Raw genomic sequence first — 23597 nt, 5'->3', positions numbered from 1 at the left:
GCTTCCCCAGCAAGGCGGAGCTTGCCCTTGGTCTGCAGGTTCAACCTGGGCATCTCCCCTTGTGGGAGTCCTTCCTGTGGGGGTGGAGGATTGGTCAGCCTTGTTTTCCCTGCATTTAGGGTGATTACATTACATTGGAAAAAAGCCTCCACCTTTTTTTTGCTATCCATTTACTGTCTTTTTTTTTTCATGTGTTTGCAACTTTTTACCAACTCTCGCTTATATGTATGTGTTATGTCGTCGAAAATTGTTCATGCATATAAGTCATAAAGTCTCTGAGACCTTGCACTGGGGGGCCCATGGGGCTGGCTCCCTGCAACTAACTGCCCCTGAGGGATCATCCCTGCCTTAGTCTCCAGGACCCACAAAACAGGGCCCCCCTGCTCCCTTCACCTCCCCATCTGGCAGCAGTCCTCATGCCCTTGTGTCTGCTCAAGGGCCGATGGCTCCCACATGGCTATTTCAGACATCTGAAGCTAGCAGTAGCAAAGGTGACCTCTTCTGTCCTTTGAGCCCTAGCCTTGGGTCCCCCACCCTCTGCTTCCTGGTAGGAAGGGTTTCTTCTTCTGCAATTCCTGGGATCTCTTCTCTGGGAGGCTCTCCCCGCTTCCCCTCACCCTGCCTGTGCAGGGACGCACACAGGGGCCCAGCTGCAGCCTAAATAAGGACACGCCACCGCTCCCAACACACACTTCAGCTCAGACACCTTGTCCCAGGCAGCAAGAAGGCCCAGGCTCTGGTGGAGAGAAGGGCGGGGCCGGGGCCTTTCAAGTTACCACAGGCTGGGAGCTGTAGAGTCTTCTGGCCTTCCTGATGCGTAGACGACCATTTGTCAAAGTGGTTTATACATTGAAGTGCCAATGTTTAAAGAACTAGCTAGTTGGTTTGCTTCCATTGTATAAAAAAAAAATACCCTTGTGGTCTGCAAGCCAGAGGGGAGGGCTGACGCGGGATGAGGGACCAACTTGATGCTATGAAACTTAGCCACATATTTGAGCGTTTGCAGGGTCAGGGAGACCCAGTGAGGGGTAATCAATGTGACGGTGCCGCTGGAGACTGCAGAGCTCCTAGCAACAGTGGCCGCTCAGTCCATGCACGTTTCGGGCTCACAAACACCCAGTGAATCTGGTGGGCCGAGTCACCGACTGGTGAGGATAATCCCCATTTTACAGCTGAGGGAACTAGTTGTCAGTGAAGTGAGATGAATCCAGTAGGAGCGAGGGAAGCCGTAGCTCTGGTATAGCAGGGCGCTTGGCACTCAGCTCCACGGCACCGTCTTTCCTGTCCTCCAGGAAGTTACAGACAAGAGGTGGTGCTAACTAAGTGTACGAACAGGGCTTCCTGGAAGAAGAGGCCCTGATGGGATCCAGCCTTATAGACAACTGCCCCACCTGGAGTGCTTTGGGCCCGGGAGGTGTCTGCTGAGGGGGAGGGGAGACTATGGGGGAATGGGAAGGGGCAGGACCTGGTGGGAGAGATTTCACGGCTGTGCCCAAGTCCCCTTGGGCCACCAGAGGTATGTGTGGGACTGAGAATCCCCTTCAGATCTGCCCACAACAGCTTTCCGATTTTTTCCTCTGTTTCCAGAACAAATTTAAGCCTGGGAGTCCCCAAGAAAGCCCGAGAGGACCCCCTGCCTGTGCCCTCAGACCAGCATTCACTCCCTTTCCTGTAGGTTGGTTCCAGCTGCTCAGATGATGAGGGTTTGAGACATCGCTTCTACTGGGGGCTTGGACCCCTGCAGGGGGTGGTGGCACTGAGCCACCCACACTCTCACCTGATGCTCCTGACAGAATGAGGGGCTGGCCTCTGGACTTGGGCAGTGGCCAGGCGTGGAGTGTGGGCCTGGGTCAGGGCTTGGCATGTGCTCTGGCTCCCTTTGGTCTGGGATGGGGGTTAGGGCTCAGCCTGAGGCTGGGGTCAGGGTTAGTCTGCCCTCTCCTGCCCTTAGCTCTGTGAGAAGCCAGCTGGCTCAGAAAGCGGAGGGTGAAGTTCCTGCGTGGGCGCTGATTGTTCTGGCTTTCCTCCCAGCGGTCTCCCCATTGCAGGATGGGCTTTGGAAGCTGCCTCTTGGGTCTGAGGTGGGGGAGGGAAACTCCACACGTATTTCCCTTGGGGACCTCATAGAGCAGGTCTGCCTGGCCCCTTGGGGTAAAGGAAGGAGAAGAGAAGAGACACTGTGATGTCGATAGTTGGCAGGGTTGTTTCAGACCCGGTGTCTGAAGGGTAGCACCGACTCTAAAGACAGGCTCTGTTGTGGCAGAAATGCAGCCAGGAAGCTGTCAGTCCAGGAACTCAGCCCACTGCTTAAGGCTTCCAGGTCACATGGGGCTCCATTTTCCACTGCCAAAGCACCCCTCCCCTGTCTCGGAGCACCCCATCCTCACAACTCCTGTTAAGGGTCAACAGCAGGGAATGGTTACTCCTATTTTGCAGATGGAGAAACTGAGGCCCAGAGAAGGAAAGTGGTACCACCTGAGACCACCCAGCAAGTCAGTGTCTAGACAAAGCCTTGAACTCAGGAGCCTTGACTAGCTCCCACCTCCCAGGTTGGGGATTGGGCACAGAGCCTGAACTTGTCCTCAGTGGTGGGGGAGGAGGTAGGAGTGGGCAGGGAAGATCCAAGATCTGTGGAGGTGAGCTTCTGGCTGGAGTTCCAGTGTGGTGTGCAGTGCTATCCCTGGGATACAGCATCTTAGCACCATGAGGGACCCTATGGAGAGTGTTCAGTTCAGACTGAGACGTTCTGCAGTCCTGCCGAGTGACCCAATGACACACTGATCACTAGGAGCGGGGCGGAACAGACGGGTGCTGCCCTCCAAGGGCTCCCCTACGAGGGTCTCTGTCTAGCATTCTGTTGGTGTTCCCTGGGGCTACATACAGCCCAGGCAGCTCTGCACATGAAAGGTACCAAAGCATCCATGCAGGTTAGCCTGTGACCAAAGCAGGGGTCGAAGAAACCGTGTGCTGCCTCCCTGGGTTACAGACCAGGGCTCCCTGGTTTCCAGATGGAGGCATGGGCCCTGAACCTTCTGTGGGATCTCCAGCCTTCTGCTCCTTTCCCACCCAGCACCCTTGCCCGTTTCTTATCTTCCCTTTCATCCAAATCAGAACTGAGCTCACCAGCCAGTCTGGGGTTATGTCTTCCTCTTGATTAAATTCCTTTCCCCCTTTTCCCTAATTGTAGTAACTTTAGAGGTTGCGACATCTCTTCCTTTCTCACGCTTGTCTCTGGCTTTTCTACCACACTTTTGTATTCTTTTCAGTGGGTCCTTCTGCACAGAGCCGTTGAAGTTCTGGGAGAAGTGGAGGGTTTAGGAAGAAGGGCACTTACCTTTGTTCCAAGATTCTTCTCCCGAGAGCCCTCCCAGGCAACGCCCCCCCCCGCCCACCACTTTGTTCTGCCCCTCCCATCAGAGACCCACATCTTTACCAGGGGTCTGATCTCCCAGCTAACTTGCCACTAAATGGCTTTAGCGTACTCAGAGGAGTCTGTATTTTCTGTGCAGGGCCCAGGAGGGGCAGGGATGACCCTTAGGGAGCTCCAGGAGGAGCGGTCCCAGAGGAGAGCAGCTGAAGCTTTAGAATTAAGGGTGAGGGCCTAAACCTGGAACGTAGGGGGCCGCATCTGAGGTTTGGGCTCTCAGGCTCCTGGGTGCCAACCAGGCCACTGGCTGTAGGAGCAAGTAGCCAACCTTTCAGTCTGGGCCAAGCAGAGATAAATCTGGAGACGAGAATGGCTCCCATTCCTGAATATCCAATTAAGCTCTTTTAAGTTGTGAGAAAAACATACTTCTATGTGTCCATCCGTCTCTTCATATGTCTATGAAACAGACCTTTGACATTCACTGAGGACACCTGAAGAAACTTCTCAAATACATGACTTCCTCTCGACTGTGCTTCTCAAGCTTTGAGCTGTCTGTGGATCACCTCGGGATCTTGTTAAAAGGCGGATCTGAGTCAGCAGGGCTGGGGTGGCACCTAAGATTCTGCGTCTCTAAGAAGCCCTCGGGCGGTGCTGATGCCGCTGGTCCGGGCAGCAGAGCATCCTGCCATCCCTCACATCCCACGTCTGTCCAGGGGGCCAGTAGTGCCCACCCCACCGTGCAGTGTGAGGGGAGAGGTGCTGGTTATTAAATGAGAACCACGCACCTGACAGAGGCAAGGGTCCTAGTGGTGGGGGGCAGGGACCTCAGCTTGCCTCATCTTTGAAGTGTGTGACTCCGATTCTTGCCTCCGCAAAATGACGTGTGTCCACATGTCAAGGACCTTCAGACTTACTCTCAAAGAGCTGGAATCACAAATGACAAATCGGTGAACGCCCAAGGTCTGGTCTCTTCATGTGTCTCTGTTCTCATGTGCATCAGATCCCCTCAGCTCAGGTCACCGGCAGGTACTAGGGGCTCGGTGCCACCTGGTGCCTGAGGAGGGTTTGTGGAGGACACTGCTCTTTGGCCCTCTGGCAACGTGATGCAGCTCTCGATCCAGGTCTTACATGTTTATCAGAGAAGGAAAAGAAGTGTCTGTGGCTTGTTCCCACCCAAGCGTAAGCAGGACCATGAAGAGCTCGAACAGATGGAAATGCTGCCTGACCTCTCTGAGGAGGTGGAAGCCCTGTGCCTCACCCAGTGGAACATAGAGCAAGCCTGGCAGCCGGGGCTCCTCTTTAAGATAGGGAGGGGACGCCACCTTTAAGATGACTTGTTTCTGCAGGCAGTGGGCCAGCGCCCGAAAGGTACCCTTCTCAGCCTTCAGCCCCCGCCTGCTGAACTTTGACCAGGAAATCGAGCCCAGAGCTGTGCCTCAGAACTCTCGGCAGGGATGGACAGGCTCTAGACCGTGCTGTCCAATATGGGAGCCAGTAGCTACGTGTGGCCATTGAGCCCTTGCGATGTGGCTAGGGTAACTGAGGAAAGTAGAGTTCTAATTTGATTTGGTTTTAACTCACATAGCTGCAGGTGGGTCATGGCTGTCCTACTGGATTTAGATTAATGAGCCATCTCTTCCACCCATCCCACCTCTGTGGCCCCTGTATGCCCCCGCTGAGCTGCCTGGGAGCTCAGAGAGGAGGAGGTTCAGGCACAAGAGTGAGAGGTGTAGTGGGCCCCCAAGCCCAGGACGGGCCTGATTCAGGCTGGTCGGCCAGGCTAGGCGGCACGAGGTCCATGGCATGCGTTTCCAGCTGCCCATCTTGCTGCGCGACCTCCGGCGAGCCACGCCCTGAGCCTGGCGCTGACTCAGCAGACAGCTTCCAGGCCCCTGCTTGAGACCCAGGCCCGCTCCCACCTTCAGAGCCCGCGTGCCCTCCAGCTCCCCTTACCTGCTGTGGACCCAGTGTGAGTGCTCGCTGTGTGCGTACGTATCCATGCACACACCTGTACACGTCTGGGCATGCGTTTCTCTGTCCAGAGCTGACCATGTCTTGGCCCCTGGCTTCCTCCTTCTCTTCCGTGTCACCGCCCCTGCCCTGTCTCCACACCTGGGCTCCTCTGCCCTCCCCTGAGCCACGCGTCGCTCTAGGTCCTCCTCAGTTCCTCCATTGCCCGATGCCCCCAGCTGACAGAAGTGCTGATCTTGTCACACCCAGCAGCTGCGTGCAGAAATGCTACTGCAAGCCACAGCGGGCTCAGCAGCACTCCTGCAAGATGTCAGAACTGTCCACCATAACTCTGTAAGTGTGCGTGGCGTGGCTGTGGCCGGGAGTCCTGGAGGGGAGGGGGCCGCATGCCGCCCCGAGCTTGCACCTGCCGGCTGGATGAGGGCCGAGAGCGAGCCCGTGCCTCTGGCCCAGCGCTTTCTGCGCTGTTGCATGTTGATGTCTGTGTGTCTTGTGCGTTCTCTGCAACCTCAAGCCATCGGGGCGGGATGGGGGGCGTGGGTTGGGCAGATGGAGCTGTGGGCCCTGTGGGAAGAGCGGGGGCTTGCCTGGAGCTGAGACGTGGAAGGCTTCTTGCTGCTGCCATGATGTGTGGTTTCCCCTGAATCCCCCACTTCTCTGGGCTTCAGTCTTTGCAACTGCTGAATTATTAATAAGAGCCTTAGAGCTTGAGTTCCTATAGACTGTTCCCCTGCGTGGGACAGGACCCTCACCCCAAGGAACCTCACTCACACTTCATGTGCCAAGTGGCTTAATCCCCACAATGACCCTTTGAAGTGGGTCCTTGTAATAACCTCATTTTACAGATGAGAAAACTGAACACAGAGAGGGCAAGTACTCGCTCAAGGTCACATCACCTGGCAGGGTGAGGATTTGAACCCAGGGAGTCCTAAGCACTAAGGCCCCAGGGCATCTCTAACTGAAGACCAGTCTTCGTTTGGAAATCCCTTGAAGTGGGGGAGCCCACCGTAATTTGGGCGGCTCTGAACGCTGGAAGCTCTTCCTTGTGTTTTTTAGGGCTCTTCTGCCCATTGATGCCTCCTTGGGGTGGAAGGACAGAGGCCGATGCCCGTGTCACCATCTCTGTGGCTTAATCAGATCGTAGGGTGATTCTGTGACTGTATTCAAAGGGGTCCCAGGGCTCACACCATGTGGCTCCATTCCAAGGCCTCTGGTCAGCTCTGAAGTATAGAGGCCCCAGAACTTCGGGCTCCTGTGGCCTCCTTGTCTGCCCCCCTCCCCCGCCCTATATACCAGAGGGGTGTCCGGGATGCCCTGGGTCCCTGGCGCAAGTCCCCAACCATTCCAGGGCTGCTGCAGGGCCACCAGGGAGGGAAAGTTTTGCCCTTGCTTCCATTTGCCACCTGGCCAGGGACAGGGAAGGGCCTGAGCTCATGTCTCGAAGGTCCCTGCTTCTCACACACTGAACCCATCCGTCCACTGCCCCATGAAAGCTAGAGAAGTTTGGCCTTTTGGTTTCTAAGAACTTTCAAACTGCAGGGACGAATCCCTGTAAACAGGCCCATGGAGGGAGAGAGGGAGGAGGGCAAGGACCACAGGTGTGTCCCAGGGTCATCTTTCCTCTCCAGCCCCTTCACTTAAACTTTGCTTGTTAGGTACCCCGCTTTGGGCAGGGTCATAGAGGGGCCCCCAGGTACCCACGCGCCTGTATTTCCAGGCCACTGGCCCACTTCTTTTTGGGCTTTCGTTCTTCAGCCATCACCCCCTGCTGCCTCTGGTGCCGGCCACGGGGGACACAGAGATGAGAAGGACCTGAGGCTTTCCCATGGCCTGCGTGTTCGTTTATCCCTTCCTGGGCAGGCCCCTTCTGAGTGTGAGCCCCCAGCCTGGCACAAGCTGGCCGGGGAAGGTAACTGGTAAGGGAAGCACTGTGCCCACTTTCAAGGAGCCACAGTCTGAGAGGACAGACCACTCGAGGACCACACCTGGGCTCAGAGTGGGATGTACTTCCATCCTGTTGGTGCCAGCTCTGGTCCAGGGCACCCGGGTCCTGCAGAACTAGCTGCCGGTGGGCAGGGGCAGAAGGGGTGGGCGCCGGCACGCATGGGGCTTCTTGCTTCCAGCGCCGAGCCTTGGTCCACCTGAAGGTTTTCTCAGGCTACTCCTCCCCCTTCCTCTGTGTCTCCTTCTCTGCTTTTCTTACTTCCCTTCCCCCTCTCTCCTTCCTTCCCTCTCAGTCGAAACTGGGAAGTGAAGGGCCTCACATGGACCCCATGGATTCACCTTCTCTGAAATCTGGAGGCCCCACATTCAACAGAACATTGACTCCTAGAAAGGCTGGGATGGGAAAAGAGCAGGGCACATGTGTCACTGCCCCAAATCAAAGGGCCATTCCCCCCACCCCCCACTGTCCACCCCCATGGACAGAACTGAGAGGGAGGGGAGTGGAACCTCCCACTTACCACCCCCACTCCGATGGCCCAGGGGGCAGACCTCCCCTGCAGGGGCAGGCTAGCTCTTCCAGGAGATCCAGAGGGAGCTGGTACCCTGCAGTGGGCAAAGATGGGGTCCTACTCTTGGAGACCCTCTGGGAACACCCTTTCTGACAGAAACAAATCCATGCCATGTGGACCCTTTGGACGTCATACCACGGGTTCTGTGCCCCCTCCGCTCAGAGTGGAGCCCCACCTCACTGGGCCTAGTAGCCAGAGGCAAGCAGAGGAATCCCAGAAGGGCAGCCAGCATGCATGGTGGTCCCTTTGGCTCGATCTCTCCCTTCCTCCTCAAGCTCCAAGCAGACGGCCTCCTCTCCCTTGACTATTTCCCAGGCGGTAGTTTCCTCTGGCTTAGTTGGTGTTTGTTTATTCCCAGGGTCAGTAAATCCTTCCTTGGATCCCTCCAGAACCTCTCCTTCTGTAGCCAACCCCTGTGCCTCCCACCCCCTCCCTCATCAGCACTTCCCCATTACTCTCCGTGAGTGTGGCAACCCCAGACTCAGAAAAGCCCACTGCCTCTGCGGCCCCCCAGGGGCTGCTCTTTTTGGCATGTGGAACTTCCATCCAGAGCAGGAGACGGTTTGCTTTGTTTGAGGGTCCATGATGTCTCTTAAACCTTCCCAATTCCATCCCTCTATGGGTCCTGATTTCACTTTTCCCAAGGGTTTTGTACCTCCCACAGGAGTGTCTGTAAACCACACACTCACATGTGCATTTTTAGTGGTTCTACAGGATACTGACATGGCCTAGAGAGATGGGATGTCTGCCCAAAACCTGTGAGGGGGTTCTGGAAGCCGTGCTGTGTTGGCCACCATCTCCCCCAGGCCCCATGCACTGGGAGAGAATCCTGAGACAGTCTGTGGACAGGAGCCCTGGCTCTGGGGGATAACGGGGGGCTGGGAGTAGTGTCTCTGCCTTCCCTGGCTCCCGTATCAAGACCTGGCAGCCCCAACAGCGGTTACCTTGCTCTCTCCTGACAGACGGCTAGCCCGGTCCACCCTGCTGCTCATTCCGCTTTTTGGAATCCACTACACGGTTTTCGCCTTCTCCCCGGAGAATGTCAGCAAGAGGGAGAGACTTGTGTTTGAGCTGGGGCTGGGCTCCTTCCAGGTAGGTGTAGTGGGTGTGGCAGGTGGGAGGGGGGGCTCGTGGGGAACCAGGGCCCTGACCCCTAACCTGCCAGTGGCTCTAACTTCTTTCACCTAGATTCAGCCTTGTGTTCTGTCCCTGAAATAGGAGCCCTAGAAGAGAAGGGAGCTGGGAGAGCCCCTTCTGCTGTCAACCCTGTGGGCTCCTATGAGAACACACACTGATCTCTTCCTGTGGTTGCTTCTGGGTGTTGTGAGCAAGGCCTCCCTTGGGCCCCCCACCCCTCACCTTCAGCCTGGGGTGTGAGCAGGGTGCTGTCCTGAGACCTCCGTGTCCACATCCTGACTCCAGCCTGTAGACCAGGCCTCTTATGAGTGCTGGAGCTCTGTCTTACCCATGTTGGGGTCCCCAGCACAGTACCTGGCCACAGAGGGCCAAACAGGTGGATGAGCAAAGAGAGGTATAAATGACCCAGGGAAGAGCGAGTGGGGGACGATGAGTCCATGCCTGAAAGCGTAAGTAGATGGGGTTGTCAACGTGTGCATGAAGGAGTGAGCGAGTTGGTGTGAGGATGCGTAGTGAGTAAATAAACAGATGTCCGCACAAGTGGGTCAGTGAAGGTAGAAGCGGCAACCCTGAGTGTCCCCAGGTAGAGCACCTCTCCCTAAGCCGGCTCTCTGACCCAGCTTCTTGACGGTCAGAAGCTTACTCTGTGTGTCTGACGTTATCTCTCCGTCCCTCAGTTTTAATTCAAGGCCATTTTACCTGTTAAGTTTCTTAGTCTGGCGTGGCTGGGAGTTGTGTGGACGCAGCCCCAGCCTGGGAGTCAGAGCCCGGGGTTCCTGTCTTAGCACAGGAATTCTAAATGCAAAGACTAAAGACCGCATGCAGAGCAGCTAGCTGCTTACTCTGTGTCAAGCAGTTACTCATGGTGCTCTGTGTGCTGTGGTTAAGAGTATCTGGCCGAGAAAGAGTGGGATGGGGAGGGAATGGGGATAAATTCACAGGTATGTCCTGTCCTGGAGTAGTACCACCCTCAGGGTCCTGCAATCTGGTTAGGGAGCCCAGAGAACATCCTGGGGATAGAGCTGGGCCTTGGGGATGGGAAGGATCTGACGTAGGGAATGTGGGACCCAAAGCCGGGGTGTAGCCACTTGGGTTCCTGGGCGTGGCCATCTTGGTGCAGCAGAACTTTTCCCATCTCCCAGATTCCTGGGCACGGGGCCCCCCATCCAGGTCATTGGATGTTTCTGCTTCCTGGTGTCATTCCCCATTTCCACTGCCTCCTACGCTCCCTGTGCACAAGGTCCCTTGCTAGCATTCTCAGGTTATTTTTTCTGTCTCTCCCTAGGGCTTTGTGGTGGCTGTTCTCTACTGTTTTCTGAATGGGGAGGTAAGATTCTGGCCCTCTGGCTCCTTAGCAGTGGAGGTGGGAATTGCTGGGGAGCAGACAGGGGCATAGCCTGCTGCCCACCAGAGCTGATTCTCCCGACCAGGGCACTGCCAGGCTCCCAGCACCTGGAGGTGGGGAGGGCAGCGGTGCTAGGGTCTCCTGGCAGCCTCCGCCCTGTGCCAGAATCTCTCCCACCTTGCCTGCTGTGCAAGGCATCAGCTGGACTTGTAAGGCGTTACCTGTCTGGCAGGGCTCACACTGTAAGATACACCTTAGAGAAAAGAAATGGAAAGAGAAGAACGAGGCACAGAAAATGGTACCTGTAGTTCATGAGGCTGTGCCGGGCAGGGGTGCCAAGTGGGGAGCTGCCCAAAGTTCAGCACTGCCCCCCGCAGGCCCACCTGCCTGCCCAAACCCATCCTCTGTAGAGTGGGGATTCTGGGGACTTGGGAGAGACCCCGGGAAAGGCCTGGAACTTCTCGCAGGGTTCCATTTCCAGAGCTATGGTCTTAGGGCCTCCTGCTCCAGTCTGTTACGGTGATGCTTTTGAATAGAGTCCAGAACAGAGTTGGTAGGACAGGAGTGGGGTCTGAATGGGCGGGACGGGTGTGGAGAGTCGCCAGGAGTCATTGCACCTGTGTCTGGGTCATGGCTACGTGACTTCAGCAGGCTCTTCCCCTTTTTGCATCTGAGAAACAAGAAGATTGGGTTCAGAGATGGCCAAGACAACCTACAGAAAGGCCAGATAAGGAGAGGCGGCAGAGCCCCTCAGGGAGTGGCTGGGGGAGGCAGGGAGTGGGAGCATGTGGAGCTTGCCAGGAGACCCGTGGGGGAGGTGGGAGCTGGAACTGGAGGGCCGGGTGCTGGAACCACTCACTTGCAGTCATGCAGTCCATGCTCCACACAGAGGTGCTGGACTGGGGGAACGGGCGTATGGAGGCGGAAGCTGGCCATGCCCTGTCCATACCATGCTAAGAACAACATGGGGGTGTGTTCACCTAGACAGCACCTTAGTTAGTGGTCCTCAAGCCTGACTGCATATTGGGATCCTCGGGGAAGCTTTACAACAGATGGATGCCTTACCCCAGAGATTGTGATGTCATTGTTCTGGGATGTGGTCAGGGCATCTGGATTTGCAAAGCTCTCCGGGTAATTCTGATGTTCAGCCCACTGTTAATGGTCTGAGAGAGGGGGGCTCCTTCCCTGATCTCTCTACCCCAAGCGCCTGCTTTTTAAGATTCCTCGAAAGGCCCTGTGAGCTAGTCACTGCCTGTGGAGCGCCAAGGCCTAGGACCAGAGGCCCGCAGAGAACAAGAAGCCATTCGAGGGCCTTGCTCAGACAGTGACTTGGGAAAAGGGCCTGAGGTCAGCTTCTCAGAGGCATTCCTTTCCCATTGGTGGCCTTGAGGGCTGCGAGCTGCCACTTGGGTCGGTGGGTATTGCAGGAGGTGGCAGTGGCAACCTGGGAGGGGCCCCGGCAGAGCAGTCAGGTAGAAGAGGCTGGAGATGCTGTGTGTCCGGAAGTGACCGCTGTCTGTCCAGAAGTGACTGTCCAAGTTGCTCCCTGCAGGTGCAGGCGGAGATCAAGCGTAAATGGCGGAGCTGGAAGGTGAACCGCTACTTCGCCGTGGACTTCAAGCACCGGCACCCGTCCCTGGCCAGCAGCGGGGTGAACGGGGGCACCCAGCTCTCCATCCTGAGCAAGAGCAGCTCCCAGATCCGCATGTCCGGCCTCCCGGCTGACAACCTGGCCACCTGAGCCCACCCTCCCCTCCTCCTCTCCTCCGTACACAGGCTGGGGCTGCAGGCAGGCGCTGGCCCACGCATGTTGTGCTTCTTTTCTCACTTCGGGCAGGCCCTGGGCTGGAGGCCGGGCTCCCCGAGGTGGGAGAAGGATGCAGGGCGCACTCGGGAATCGCCCCTCCCCGTTTGGCGCTGGCCCCACCCACCATGGGCCCCCGGGCCCTGATCACAGACCTGTAAATACTCCACTAATCTTGAAAAATTGTCTCATCCCTACCCCTTGACCCCACTGTCCTTGCTCACCTCAAGCAAGTCCCCAGCTTCACCCTACCCTGTTTCCACCAGCCTTAGTGATTTCCTTGACCCTGTGAATGAGGCCTTGTGAGCTGAGGCTGACGACCTTGCTTTGGGAGGTTGGGGTGGGGCCTGCCCGACAGCCCCCACAGTGTCTGACTTCCAGTGTGGACTCCTTGAGTCTGCTTGCCACCTGAGGCCCTTCTCAGGCCTGGCCCCGTCCCTGAGGCCTGCCAGAGGTCAGGCTTAGATGCCCAGAGCATCCTTTAGTGGAGGCGAGACCTGAGCCGAGACTCCCTCGTCTTCCGCACCCAGCATCTCGGTGTCCAGGTGCCCAGCTCTTGGGTATCAGGGCACTGGACAGCTGCAGGGCTCTTCCAATCAGAGACTTCATTTTGGGTGTGGGGCTAAGGGTCCCAGAACGTTCTGGTGCTCTTCATTTGGTAGAAGTTGCCAAGATCCAGAAATGTGGATGTGATTGGAAAGGAGATGGAAAGAGTTTGGGGGCCCATGGAAGAAGACCTTCACTGGCTCCATTATTTTACTCCCGACTCAAGGTGGGCGGGGGTTCTCTGGTAGCCTCCCTTCTACCCTCCCATCCCCAGGCATCAGCTGCGGAAGATGAGAGACACATGCCTCAGAGAGACTGCTCCCCACCCATACCTACCACAAGGAACCCCTAAGCCCTCCCCCTCCTCATTCCTTCTTAAGTCAAAGCCATGAATAGGACAAACCAGCCGCCTTCCTGTGATGTCAGTGAATCCCGAAGCACCTTACCTCCTTGTGCCCGAGTCAGGGCCCTCAGAACTCCCCTTCCCCCCACCCTCATGGACAATGAGGAGCCCCAGCCACCAGCTCCTTGGGCTTGGGCTCAGCTACGGAACTATCTCTGAGACCTTTGCGAAGACTTCCCTCTGTGTATTCTTGACATTGACTTGCCATAGACGCTCGAGTGGCCTAGGGCACTGGGAGGGGAACCACACCCACCATGCCTGTTAGAAGAAGCCGCAGTTGGAAGGCATGGCAGCTCCCCAGCTCCCGTTGTGGTTCTCCAGTTGCAAGTTGATTGGCCACAGCCTAAAAATTCAAAATGGGGCAGAACCAGGTTGGGGGAAGGTGGAAGAAAGTGCTAGAGTGCCGTGGCCCATGTGGGGGGCCCATTTCATTCCATGTCAACTTTTGGTGTTGTTCCTGTCCAAGTGCGTTTGTTGACTTGTTTCGTGATCATGTTCTGGAATGCTTGGGGAACTTGGGTGGAGAGGGAATGCTGCTTAGCTTGGTTTTATAAAGAGGACAGGGCCTGGGGAATTTGGGGGTCCGTGTTTGGAGAGAGCCTCGAGATGACTGGAGAAGGACTTAGTGGCATGGTTTAGAGAAGAGCCCTGTGTCTTTGGCCAGTGAAGCACTGTGGACCCCTGGGTCTTTAGCAAACCTAGAATCTGCCCCAGTTGGGCTCATACTGCTGAGACTGTGGACGCAGGGCTCCCTGTTTGGGGCCTCAGTTGCTCCATTTGTGAGATGCAGTGACTTCGAAAACTTCTCCAAGTTCTGCACTTCAGTAATTCTCCCGTTCAAAACTAAGTAGGTAAAAGGGCATGCATCATTGCTATGCATATCATCTGAGGTTTTGAAGTGTACGTGTTTGTGTATACGGGGAGGGAGGGAAGAATGCCCTTCATTTTCCCTTTCTTAGAAAGGAAACATCTGTCTCTTCCATTGGGACACCACAGTGGAAGCTGGTGGGCTGGAGGGAGGGATCACGCCAGGGACAATTGGACAGGGGCCTTGGGCGTGATGTGCAGATCCAGCCGTGTCCCTTGCCCGGGCAGGTTGCCACGGCTGCTTGGACAGTAGCCACCTCCAGATCCTAGGAGCAGTGCCCTGAGTGGACCTCATTTCTTCGTCCCTGTCCCCACCAGCAGCGCTGCTTCACTGTGGAAAAAGAGACTTTGATTTTATACATATATCATCCCAAAACAGCAAAACCATCAGCAGCCCTGAATCCCATGTGCCGTGCTGCCGCCTGAGCCCTGGGTTGCATCCTTGTAGAGGTTCCAGGTTCCTGTTGGTTTATTGGTTTGTTTTTCTGTCTGAACGAATTATTGCCCGTCTTGTGAACAGATGTACCCAATGTATTTTGAATGTTCCAGAAGGTTAGGCAGCTGGCCTGCAGGGTCATAGGCAGTGGGGGGATAGCATAAGGTCTGGACAAAACCCTGCCCTCTCTGAGTCTTTGTTTTCAAATCTGTAAAATGGGCAGTAGGACTAGCTGTTTTGTATAGCCCGTTGCATTCCCGGAATTCTCTGTCTAAATACCAGCCATCTACTTACTGGGAATGGGCCCAGGCAAAGATTGTATTTGCCTGCCTGGGAAAGGGTAAGAAGTGGCGGTGAGCGGGGAGGGGTTTGAGGGCTTTGGGAATGGTTAGGCTGGAGAGGAGCAGAGTTATCCGACTCCATAACTCTAGAAGGTCATTACCAGGAGGGTTTTTTTTCTGGTTTTATGCAATCCTAAAGGGCAACAGTCACCCAGGGGAGGCTGAGTTCTTCTTGGAATGAAGAGATTTTTCAACAACTTTTATGAATATTCTGCCATGGGACAGGCCATGTTTGGAGAGAGTCTCCAACCCTGGGGGAAATGGGATTCCAAGTTAGGGATGCTGAGACTGTCAAGGAACATGTGAGAGGACAGAGTGTGTGATTCGGGGGTTGGGGGGGGTTCAGTAGCTTCTTGGTGGTCCCCAGCACTGGGGGCTTCTTAACCCCCTACGATACCCGAAGCCAAGCCACATTTTCTCTCTCAGTGGGTGGCTCTGTGACCCTCCTTGACCCATCCAGTGGTCTGCAGTGATTCCTTTTCTTACCTTCACCCCTCCCCAAACCAGCTTCTTCGGAGAACAGGGCCAGGGAGCTGGAGCTGGGCCCAAGGCTTGAAATACACGTCATCACCCACCAAGTGTGCTGACTCACCTCCTCCATCTGACCCTTTCCCTTCCTGGAAGGAAAGCTAGAAGAGGCTTTCTTTGTGATTCTGTGAGTACCCTCAACCCCCTCAAGGCCACTCCAAAGTGAAAGTAGTGAGCGCTTTGTCATCATAAATTCATCCTTGAGCCCAGTGACCATGGAAGCCTGCCAGAAGAGTTCTGAGCAGGGAGTGGGGAACCTGGGCTTCTCCCAGCTTTGCCAGCGACCTGCTGTTTGGCCTTGACCCCTTCCCCTTGTATCTTTAGGGAGACTCACAAAGCACTAGAGGTGGGAAGAAAAACTGATCTGCAGGTCAAATGTCCCCATTGGACTGATGAGAAATCACTTACCGGCAGGCTTAGCACGGTGCCTGTACTGTGTTGGGATCTAATACGCTTTATGAGCCTGAATGAGGCAATAGGCCCACCAGCGTGGGCCCAGCCCTGCCCGTGAGCCAGAATAAAGCATCCATACAGAAAACATTCAGTCTTGCGCAAGCAAGGGGCTCTGGCTACAGAAGTTGTTAGGACTCCAAATTGCAGGAAGAGCAATGGAGTCAGTGTGGCTTGGGGAGAACTGTGTTCTAGCCTGGGGTTCTCCACCTGCTCTGTCCTCCAAGGCTCAGCCTCTCTGAGCCACTGCTTCCTAATCCGAGAAATGAGAGGACATGATTTGCAGTCTGCTCCCCAGTCCAGGGATGAGGTTGAAGTGAGACATCCTTGTGTGTAAAGGGCTTTGGAAACTATACAGGTATGGGCTGGTTACTGGGGCGAAGATCCCTGAAAGGGACCCCATGCTGTTTGTCAACTGCTTTGAGCCATCCTGGGTTAACTTTGGCCCCATTTGTAAAACCACCAGCACTGGGGGCAAGGGGAAGGCCAGTTGGCTGTGATGGACACAGAACTCCAGAGTTATCTCTGTCAACTGATTCAATTGCTCTTGGGGTTAGAATGGGGAGAATTTCATGTGGGTGGTGATTTCCTTGTCACCTCCGTGGGAATCCTTCAAGGATCTGGGGCGTTCCTCAAGTGGGCTATGTACTCCTTTCATCTTTCCCTTAATGTGAGGTCCTGGGATGTGTCTGTGCTTGGCCATTTGTGTCTTGTCTCATGTCCGTGTTCTGTGGTTTGCCCTTGCGAGGGCTGAAGTGGGGCAGTCCCCAGCATCCCAGACGTGGCTCCAGGCTGGCTTGTGGAACCAGGCGCCCCTGTGTTTCATCTCCCACAATAAAGATAAGCCCCGAGGACCTCACTGCTACCGCTGCCGCCATTAATGCTGTGCTCACAACCTTGTCTGGGATTTTAAGGATGTCAACCTGCTGTAGATGACTCAATAAATGTCTTATCATTTTTCCTGGTGGCTGTAACTTGGCAGAAGTGGCGGGCAGGGAGGAGAGGGGGTGGGAGGGGAGGAAATCTGACCACCCAGAGTAATCCAGTCTACACAGTCCTGTGGTCTTCTGGATTCCAAGGGGAGGTGCGAGAACAAGCATGGATGAGCTTAGAACTACGGGCTTGGAAGAGCCAAGTCATGGCCACAAAAGGACCTGCAAGGACCATGCAGACTGAATGGGATCAAGGTCTGCTGGATGTTTTGAGTTCCTAGAAAGGGAAGTAACTCACCCTACGGTTTTTGACGCCCTATAGCCTTATGTTGTTTTAGGAGCGTGGCTACCAGATACCTCAAAGCTTGCCTACAGGGAGCACTTCATTCCAGGTAAGCACAGGGCGTCATTGGCTGCCAGAGTCCCACCCCCTCTGGATATTCAGAGCCGTCAGCCCGTGCCAGACCAGTTAACTAGTTCCAGGGAACCTCCATTTCCTCGAGTGGCTACTGATTGTCATAACCTCCAGGGCTCACTTTTATATTATTCAGAATGTACAGTCGCTAGCAACGGAAGATAGTTTTGTCTGACAAATCAGAAAAGGAGTTTAGGGGAAAGATATTTGGCATCTCCTAGAACTCTCTCGAGGCTGCAGAAACCAGCAAGTTGTCTCAAGCCTGAACATGCCACAGATGTGGTGACAGAGCTGTTTGCTGCTGCCCCCAGCCCAGCGAGGTCTCCTCCATGCCAGGGACTCACCCTTACAGTTACCGGCATTGAGAGCAGATAGCTTGGCTGCCGAACTCACGAGCAAATCAGACTCCACATGCAGCCTCTTTCCTCAAGTCTCTCACCTCTGAGTCAGAGCCTCACAGGAGTCCATTAGGTTGGCTGTGTTCTGGCTGGAAATTTGATGTTTCTGGATTCTACCTTGGGGAAGTCAGTCTCCTAAATCCAGAAATTTTCTAAACTTAACAATAGTATTAAAAAGTCTTAAAATAACAAATGCCCATTACAGCAGGCCTGAGGTCTATGGCTGTTGCAGAGCCAGCTCCCTCCAGTGATCAGGTGGGCCGAGATGAAGAAGTCAAGCCAATGGAAAGAGAAATCCCAACCAGATAACATGCAAGTCCTACAATTAGGCCACTTGCCAAATGCACCAGGTGTCTAGTGGGGCTGTTCCCCAGCTGTTTCTGCTTCCTAAGATTGCCCCTGCTCTTTCCTCTCCAGGTCTGCCTCTTCTTTGAACCCCAAAGGATATTCCCAGGCTATATCATATGACTCACTTAGCAGATATCTTGAGCTGCTTCCAAAATGGAACCCACCCTCAGTGGGTGAAAATCAATCTCTTTGCGTGTGGGACTGCTGACCGCTCAGGCTGAAGACTTCTCTAGTGTCTACAAAAACATCCTCACTGGCTTGACCATGATAAATTGAGCTTCCATAGGTTTCAGTCTTAGAGGGAGGTCTCATTCAAGAAGCAAAGATAAGGAGCCAAAAGTAAGCTGAAAGCCTTGAATTCTGTATAGACTTGAATTTCTTGGCAACTCTGAAGATCATCAGACTACTCGGTCTACAAACTTATTAAACCCTGTCTTATCCCTTCCACCACATCTGTCAACTATGTCAGCCCTCGTTTCTCCCAAGCCTCTTAAAAGAATGTCTTCAACCCTGGTTATTCCTGATGATGCTGTTTGCTACTGGTAGTGTGAGCAATTCCTCTTGGGTACCCAGTGGTTCTCAAGCATTAGCATGTATCAGAATCACCTGAGGGGTTGTTAAAACACAGATCGCTGGACCCAAATTTCTGATCCAGTAGGTCTGAGGTAGGGCCTGCCTGATAATGTGCATTTTTAAAAAGTTCCCAGGTGCTGCCACTGCGGCTGCTTTGGTCTGGAGACAATACTTTAGGAACCATTGTTCTGGACATTCTACCAAGGACACTGGCTGGACATCACAGTCCCTTTTTGTGAACCTTGGACCTGGACAATGATTAACTTCCTAAGAGGAGGAGGACAAGCACAGACATCAGCACCATAATTTTAATAGACTTTTCTTCCCAGGTCCCTGTCTTTTCTTCCCAGGCCACTGTAATAAATGTGCATCAGTGTTGGCTCTCCCAGCCCTGGTCTGGTCCTTTGTTGAGCATTTCTCATGTTTCCCATGGAAATTGGCTGGCTTCTAAGATTCCACTGCCTTCCAGATCACAACTCCCACAGCAGCATCCAAATGCTTAGGGGGCCCAGTCTCAGCAGGTGAAGCTGGATGAAATCCATTCAGGAAGGCTAGACACTGACTTTCTCTCATTGTCCAAATAAGCCCAGCTTGCAAAGAAACTGAGTGCCCATTCCAAAGCAAAAGCAAAGGCAAACTGAAAAAATATTCTGATAGTCAACTACACATACTCACGGATGCCAGAAGACTGGTACAAAATCATCATTTACATCTATTCCAACTCATAGGGATTTGAAGTCCCACCAGCTCAATGGAAAGGGTCTTTGTTCTGGCCCTCCGGGCTTTCTCTCAGGTCACCCATTCTCTCTTGTTCCCCTTCCAGACAGTCCCTCCCCCCAGTTTATTCTATTCTCTTTACTTGCTTTCCTCCACCCGGGGTCCCTCCAACTCTGCCCTTAATCTAGATTCAGGCATGGCTTGGTGCTGTTTTCCTTGAACTGATACCTTTTTGGTGTCCCTATCCTTTGGTCCTTTGGGTTTCCCTGACACTAGAGAATCACCTGTGGTTTTCTCCTCAACCCTCTTCTTTTTAGACACTCTCTCCATGGGCAAAAGCACTCATTCGTATTCATTAACCATGACCTCAGCTGATAATCCCAACTCTTCATCTCCAGGCACAGTCTATTGGCATAGGTGTGTGTGTGTGTGGGGGGGGGGTTGTACAATAAGTACCATGGAGAGAGCTGAGGGACCCTCAAGTCCAGCACCACAGACAGTTCCAAGATACTACACCTACTTGAGAGTCAAATCTTTGTGTGGCCGACTTATCCGACTTGAACAAAGGCAGATCCAGGATTTATAGGATCTCAAACACATATAATTTTGGGGAGGGGGTCCTCTTTAATTAAAAAATCCAAAGACTTGACTTAAAACAGTTATAAAATGACTTTCTTTTTAGAATGAGAAAAGTTGATAACTATAACAAATATTTCAAAATCAAAAAATATATAATATTTGTATTATGACATTTTGGTCTATTTTTGGGCTATTCACTCTTGGATTATATCTTTATTGGATAATAATTTTTCTATCATTCTCTATACAGATAATTGAAATACAGTTCTGTCACATGATTCATCAAAATATGTGTTTTATTATTGATAATTTGGACTCAGTACCAATGAGAACAGAATCCGCCACTTAAAATTTTACATATCTGATGATTGGAAGATTATTTTCACAGACTAGTGCCTGACTCCATATACATCAAACTTTATTTCTCCACAACTAATCACAATGCCAGACACTTTCATATTATGATGTGATCTCTAGTCCTCTGTTTTTGCATGTAATGTTGAATGAAACATAAAAGCATTCCTAGATGACTTAGTAATAATCGAACTATATAATGAAGCAACAGTACACTACTTAATTGTAACCCAAACTGAATGTATCTCTAACTTAACTTTTCTTTAGCTAGATCCCCAAAATGCTCATGGTCAGTTCAACATTACCCAACATGTGAGATGGTGTCTGGTTTTCAGTCTTTTGTAACATATAGTATTTTGACTGTTAGAGGCACCTGATAATAGCTGGAGGAGGGGTTTGGTAAGCACACTTTTCCAAGACAATTGCTCTTGAGCCCAAGTAATGAACAAATGGCTCTGAAGAGAGAAAAAAGATGCCATTAGAAACAGAGAAAGTAGTATTAGCAAAGACTTCTTCACTTTCTTCTGAAAAGCTTCCTGTGATCCCAAATCTGGTTAAATATCTCTCTAATGTTTTCTCATAGAATTTTGTACTGAAGTCACACTGAGTTTGAGCACTCGTGCAAGAAATATTAATAGCATGTCTATTAAGTTCTATGTGCTTCAGATGCCTGGGATAAAACCGTGAGTGAAGGATAAGATTTTTTCTTTTCTTGTAGGGAATACATTCTAATCAGGAAAGCAGAAAGTATATGGGCAAATAAATAAGATAATTTCAGGTAGTGCTATATATTAAACAAAACAGAGTAATGGGATAGAGAAGATTTTAATAGGGTGCTCCAGACAGATCTCTCAAGAAGGTGACATTTGAGTTGAGACCTAAAAGACAAGGATATGGTTATTCAAAGATCAAAAGGGTAATGATCTGGAAAGAGCAAGGATGTAGGCACAGACTTAGTGGTGTTTCTAGAAACAGAAAAAAGACCAGTGTGGCTAGAATGTCTGGTAAAAAGACTGACAAGCAAACTTCAATTTCAAATACATAGAAATTCTGGATGAATTCAAACACATATGTATATGTTTAGAAATCTAGCAGAACTAATGCAAGAAAGGGAAATCTCCAGGTGATGGAAATCAGGAGAGATTTAAAAGATAGAGCAATGAGTGCAACAAGTCAGGAAGAGGGTCATGAGGTTTGGGAAGCAGGCAGTGACCAGGTCAAGTATCATCTTGTAGGCCATGATAAAAAAATCTGGAATATTCCTCAAGCGCAGTGGGAAGTCTTGGGAGAGTTTTATTCTGGAGAGTTAGGTCGTGCAGTTTATATGTTCAAATGACTCTGGCTGTGTTACAGAGAATGGACTGGAGGCTGCTCTGGAGGCTGCTGCCATTGTCCAGATGAGAAGGACGATTTTTAGATTGGGGTGCAGCTGTAGCTGTGGACATAGTGAGAAACGACTGGATTGGGGGCATTTGGAGCTCAAACCAACAGGAGTTGCTCTTGGGTTGGGCATGATAAGGGAAAGACAATGATCAGGTTCTTGGCTTGAGCAATGGCTGGGGTGGGGGTGCCTTTCATGGAGATGAGGAGGACAGGTGGGCAGACTGGGGAGGAGACTCAAAGAGTTCTGTTACAGAAGGGTCAACTTTTGACGTCACTGAATTTATCAGTCGGGAGTCAGGAAAAGAGAAGCTACTGTGGGAATTTCAAGTATGAGGAGTTTTAACAGGGGCATTAGAGGCTCACAGAACCATTGGAAAGGCTGAAGAAGTGAGACCCAGGCTGCACTGAGTCCCCCAGCAACACCAGGATCCAAGACTGGCCCACAAAGCAGGCAACATGGAAGCGGAGAGAGTGCGGAAAATTGGTGTCCTGGGCTCTGCAAATGGCCTGGTGGTTTGCTCTGCCTCTTCATTCTTCTACATCTCGAGAAATACTTACAGCAGGTCATGACTCAACCTGTCATTTAACCCGAATGAGCAGGTGAGGCAGCAGCAAATATAAAAAGCCCAGGCACTGAGAACCAATTCTCCCAGCCAAAATGTCTAGAGGCAAGCGCCCTGATCTTGGTTTCAGTGGGAGGAAAATCAGTGCGTGGGTCTGCACTGCCCCCTGCTGGTCACTTGGTTATCAACACGGCAGAGCAGTGCTGCCTTCTGGAAATTGCAGGAGCCCTTCCCAGCGCGGATTTCTCAGCCAACCGGGCTTGTTTCCACACAATGACTCATAAATGAGATAATGAGGGGCAAGAGCAAGCTAAAATATTTACCATAATTAACATCGGGAGGAAAAACTTATATCTTAAATCGCCTGTGAAGAGAATGTGACCCAGAGAGGATTTGGCAGTGGGTTTTACCCTTTGCGTTTTCGGTTGTGAAACATAAGCTCACTTCCCCCACCCCGATCATACAGAAAGTTTATTTCTGAAGCCCACATAAATATAAGAAACATATGTTTGGTGTCATTTAGGAAGAAAATATGGGCGTGAGGATTTTCACACTCAGTCGTAAACATGAATATACTCATTTACTCGTTCATTCGTTCCTCAGATTTCCACTGAGGAACCTTTGCTATGTCCTCCCTCAAGGACAAGAAGGTGAAAGAGATAAGGACTCTGATCCCGAGGACCTTGCTGTTTGTGAGGAAGTGAATAAATCGGCTGAAGGAAGGCACACAGGGAGATGTGCCCTGGAAGATGTTATTGCTGCCCACCCAGGTCCAGTTGCTGCAGGTGTGGGCTGCTAATGGTGTCCACCTGCCCCCTTCTCCAGAGGATCGCTGAAGGACGCCCAAGGGGTAACACCATCCTCCCTCCACACTTCCATTTGGCGTGGCCTGTGGCCAGCGACCGACTGACAGAGGGGTGTGAGAGCCCAACCCCTTGCTTCTGGGTGGGACAAGCTCTGTGGTGCAGTGCACATGCCGAGCTCCCTGCAGGGGCGGGAGGGGGCTCATTCAGCTGAGATGACATCTCTGCCCAGCCCCTTCCTCTGCTGCTCCCTGCTGTCCTCATTCCCCAACAGGTTCTCCGGAGGGCACCCCCTCGATCAGTTACCTGCTCCAGATTCTCCATTTCAGGCTCAGCTTCTATAGAATCCAAGCAATGGTCTATTCTCAGGATGAGGAAAACGTGCCTGGAAGTTCTGTTAGATTTGAGCCTGTCAGAGATGACTGTTCATTCCACAGGTGCATACTGACTGAGGGCCTCCTCTGAACTGGGCACTCCCCCAGGCCTCGGGGACACAGCAGCAGATATGGCAAAGTCTGTGATCCCTAGCACATGCATTCTAGCAGGAGGGAAAGAGATGAGAAAACAGATGATGGACGATGAGATAAAATCAGGTAGGTTCTGTAGTGAAAATAAAACATGCCAGCTAGTTAATGTCACCAACTTTCTTTCCTACAATTTTCCCAAAACCTGGACCTTCTAATTCTTTACATCCAATGGTTCAGGTCCAGTCAGTGTCAACTCCTGCTCTGGATAGTTATTTGAAACCATGGCATTGACCACCAAGTGTTTTTCAAAGACTTCCCGACAAGTGCTGTGTTTGGGATCTTGGAACATTCTCTAGG

General features: G+C 52.5%; 1 protein-coding gene and 1 long non-coding RNA gene across 14 annotated transcripts in view; both read left to right on the top strand.

The window, feature by feature from the left end:
• Positions 1–16668, top strand: part of ADCYAP1R1 (ADCYAP receptor type I) — an 84160-nt gene extending 67492 nt beyond the window's left edge. For 5 of the 13 annotated variants that reach the window (XM_087860926.1, XM_087860928.1, XM_045792912.2 and 2 more), the window contains 4 exons: positions 5588–5671; positions 8814–8943; positions 10274–10315; positions 11886–16668. In XM_087860926.1, coding sequence (XP_087717052.1) covers positions 5588–5671; positions 8814–8943; positions 10274–10315; positions 11886–12074 — 445 coding nt within the window. In that variant the 3' untranslated portion in view covers positions 12075–16668. Of the gene's footprint in view, positions 1–1587; positions 1672–5587; positions 5672–8813; positions 8944–10273; positions 10316–11885 lie in introns of all 13 variants that reach the window. The other 8 variants (XM_087860929.1, XM_045792913.2, XM_087860931.1 and 5 more) reach the window with 4 other exon arrangements.
• Positions 16669–16728: 60 nt separating this feature from the next.
• LOC148110377 (uncharacterized) lies at positions 16729–18762 on the top strand. Its single transcript, XR_015723748.1, has 2 exons — positions 16729–17032; positions 17871–18762. It is a non-coding gene; the product is annotated as an uncharacterized LOC148110377 (long non-coding RNA).
• The last annotated feature ends 4835 nt before the right edge of the window (positions 18763–23597 follow it).

The sequence above is a fragment of the Ursus americanus genome, chromosome 3 (assembly GCF_024610735.1).
Source record: "Ursus americanus isolate L20-20 chromosome 3, mUrsAme1.1.p, whole genome shotgun sequence".
Taxonomy (NCBI): Eukaryota; Metazoa; Chordata; class Mammalia; order Carnivora; family Ursidae; genus Ursus; species Ursus americanus.
This window is presented reverse-complemented; position numbering and strand designations above follow the sequence as displayed.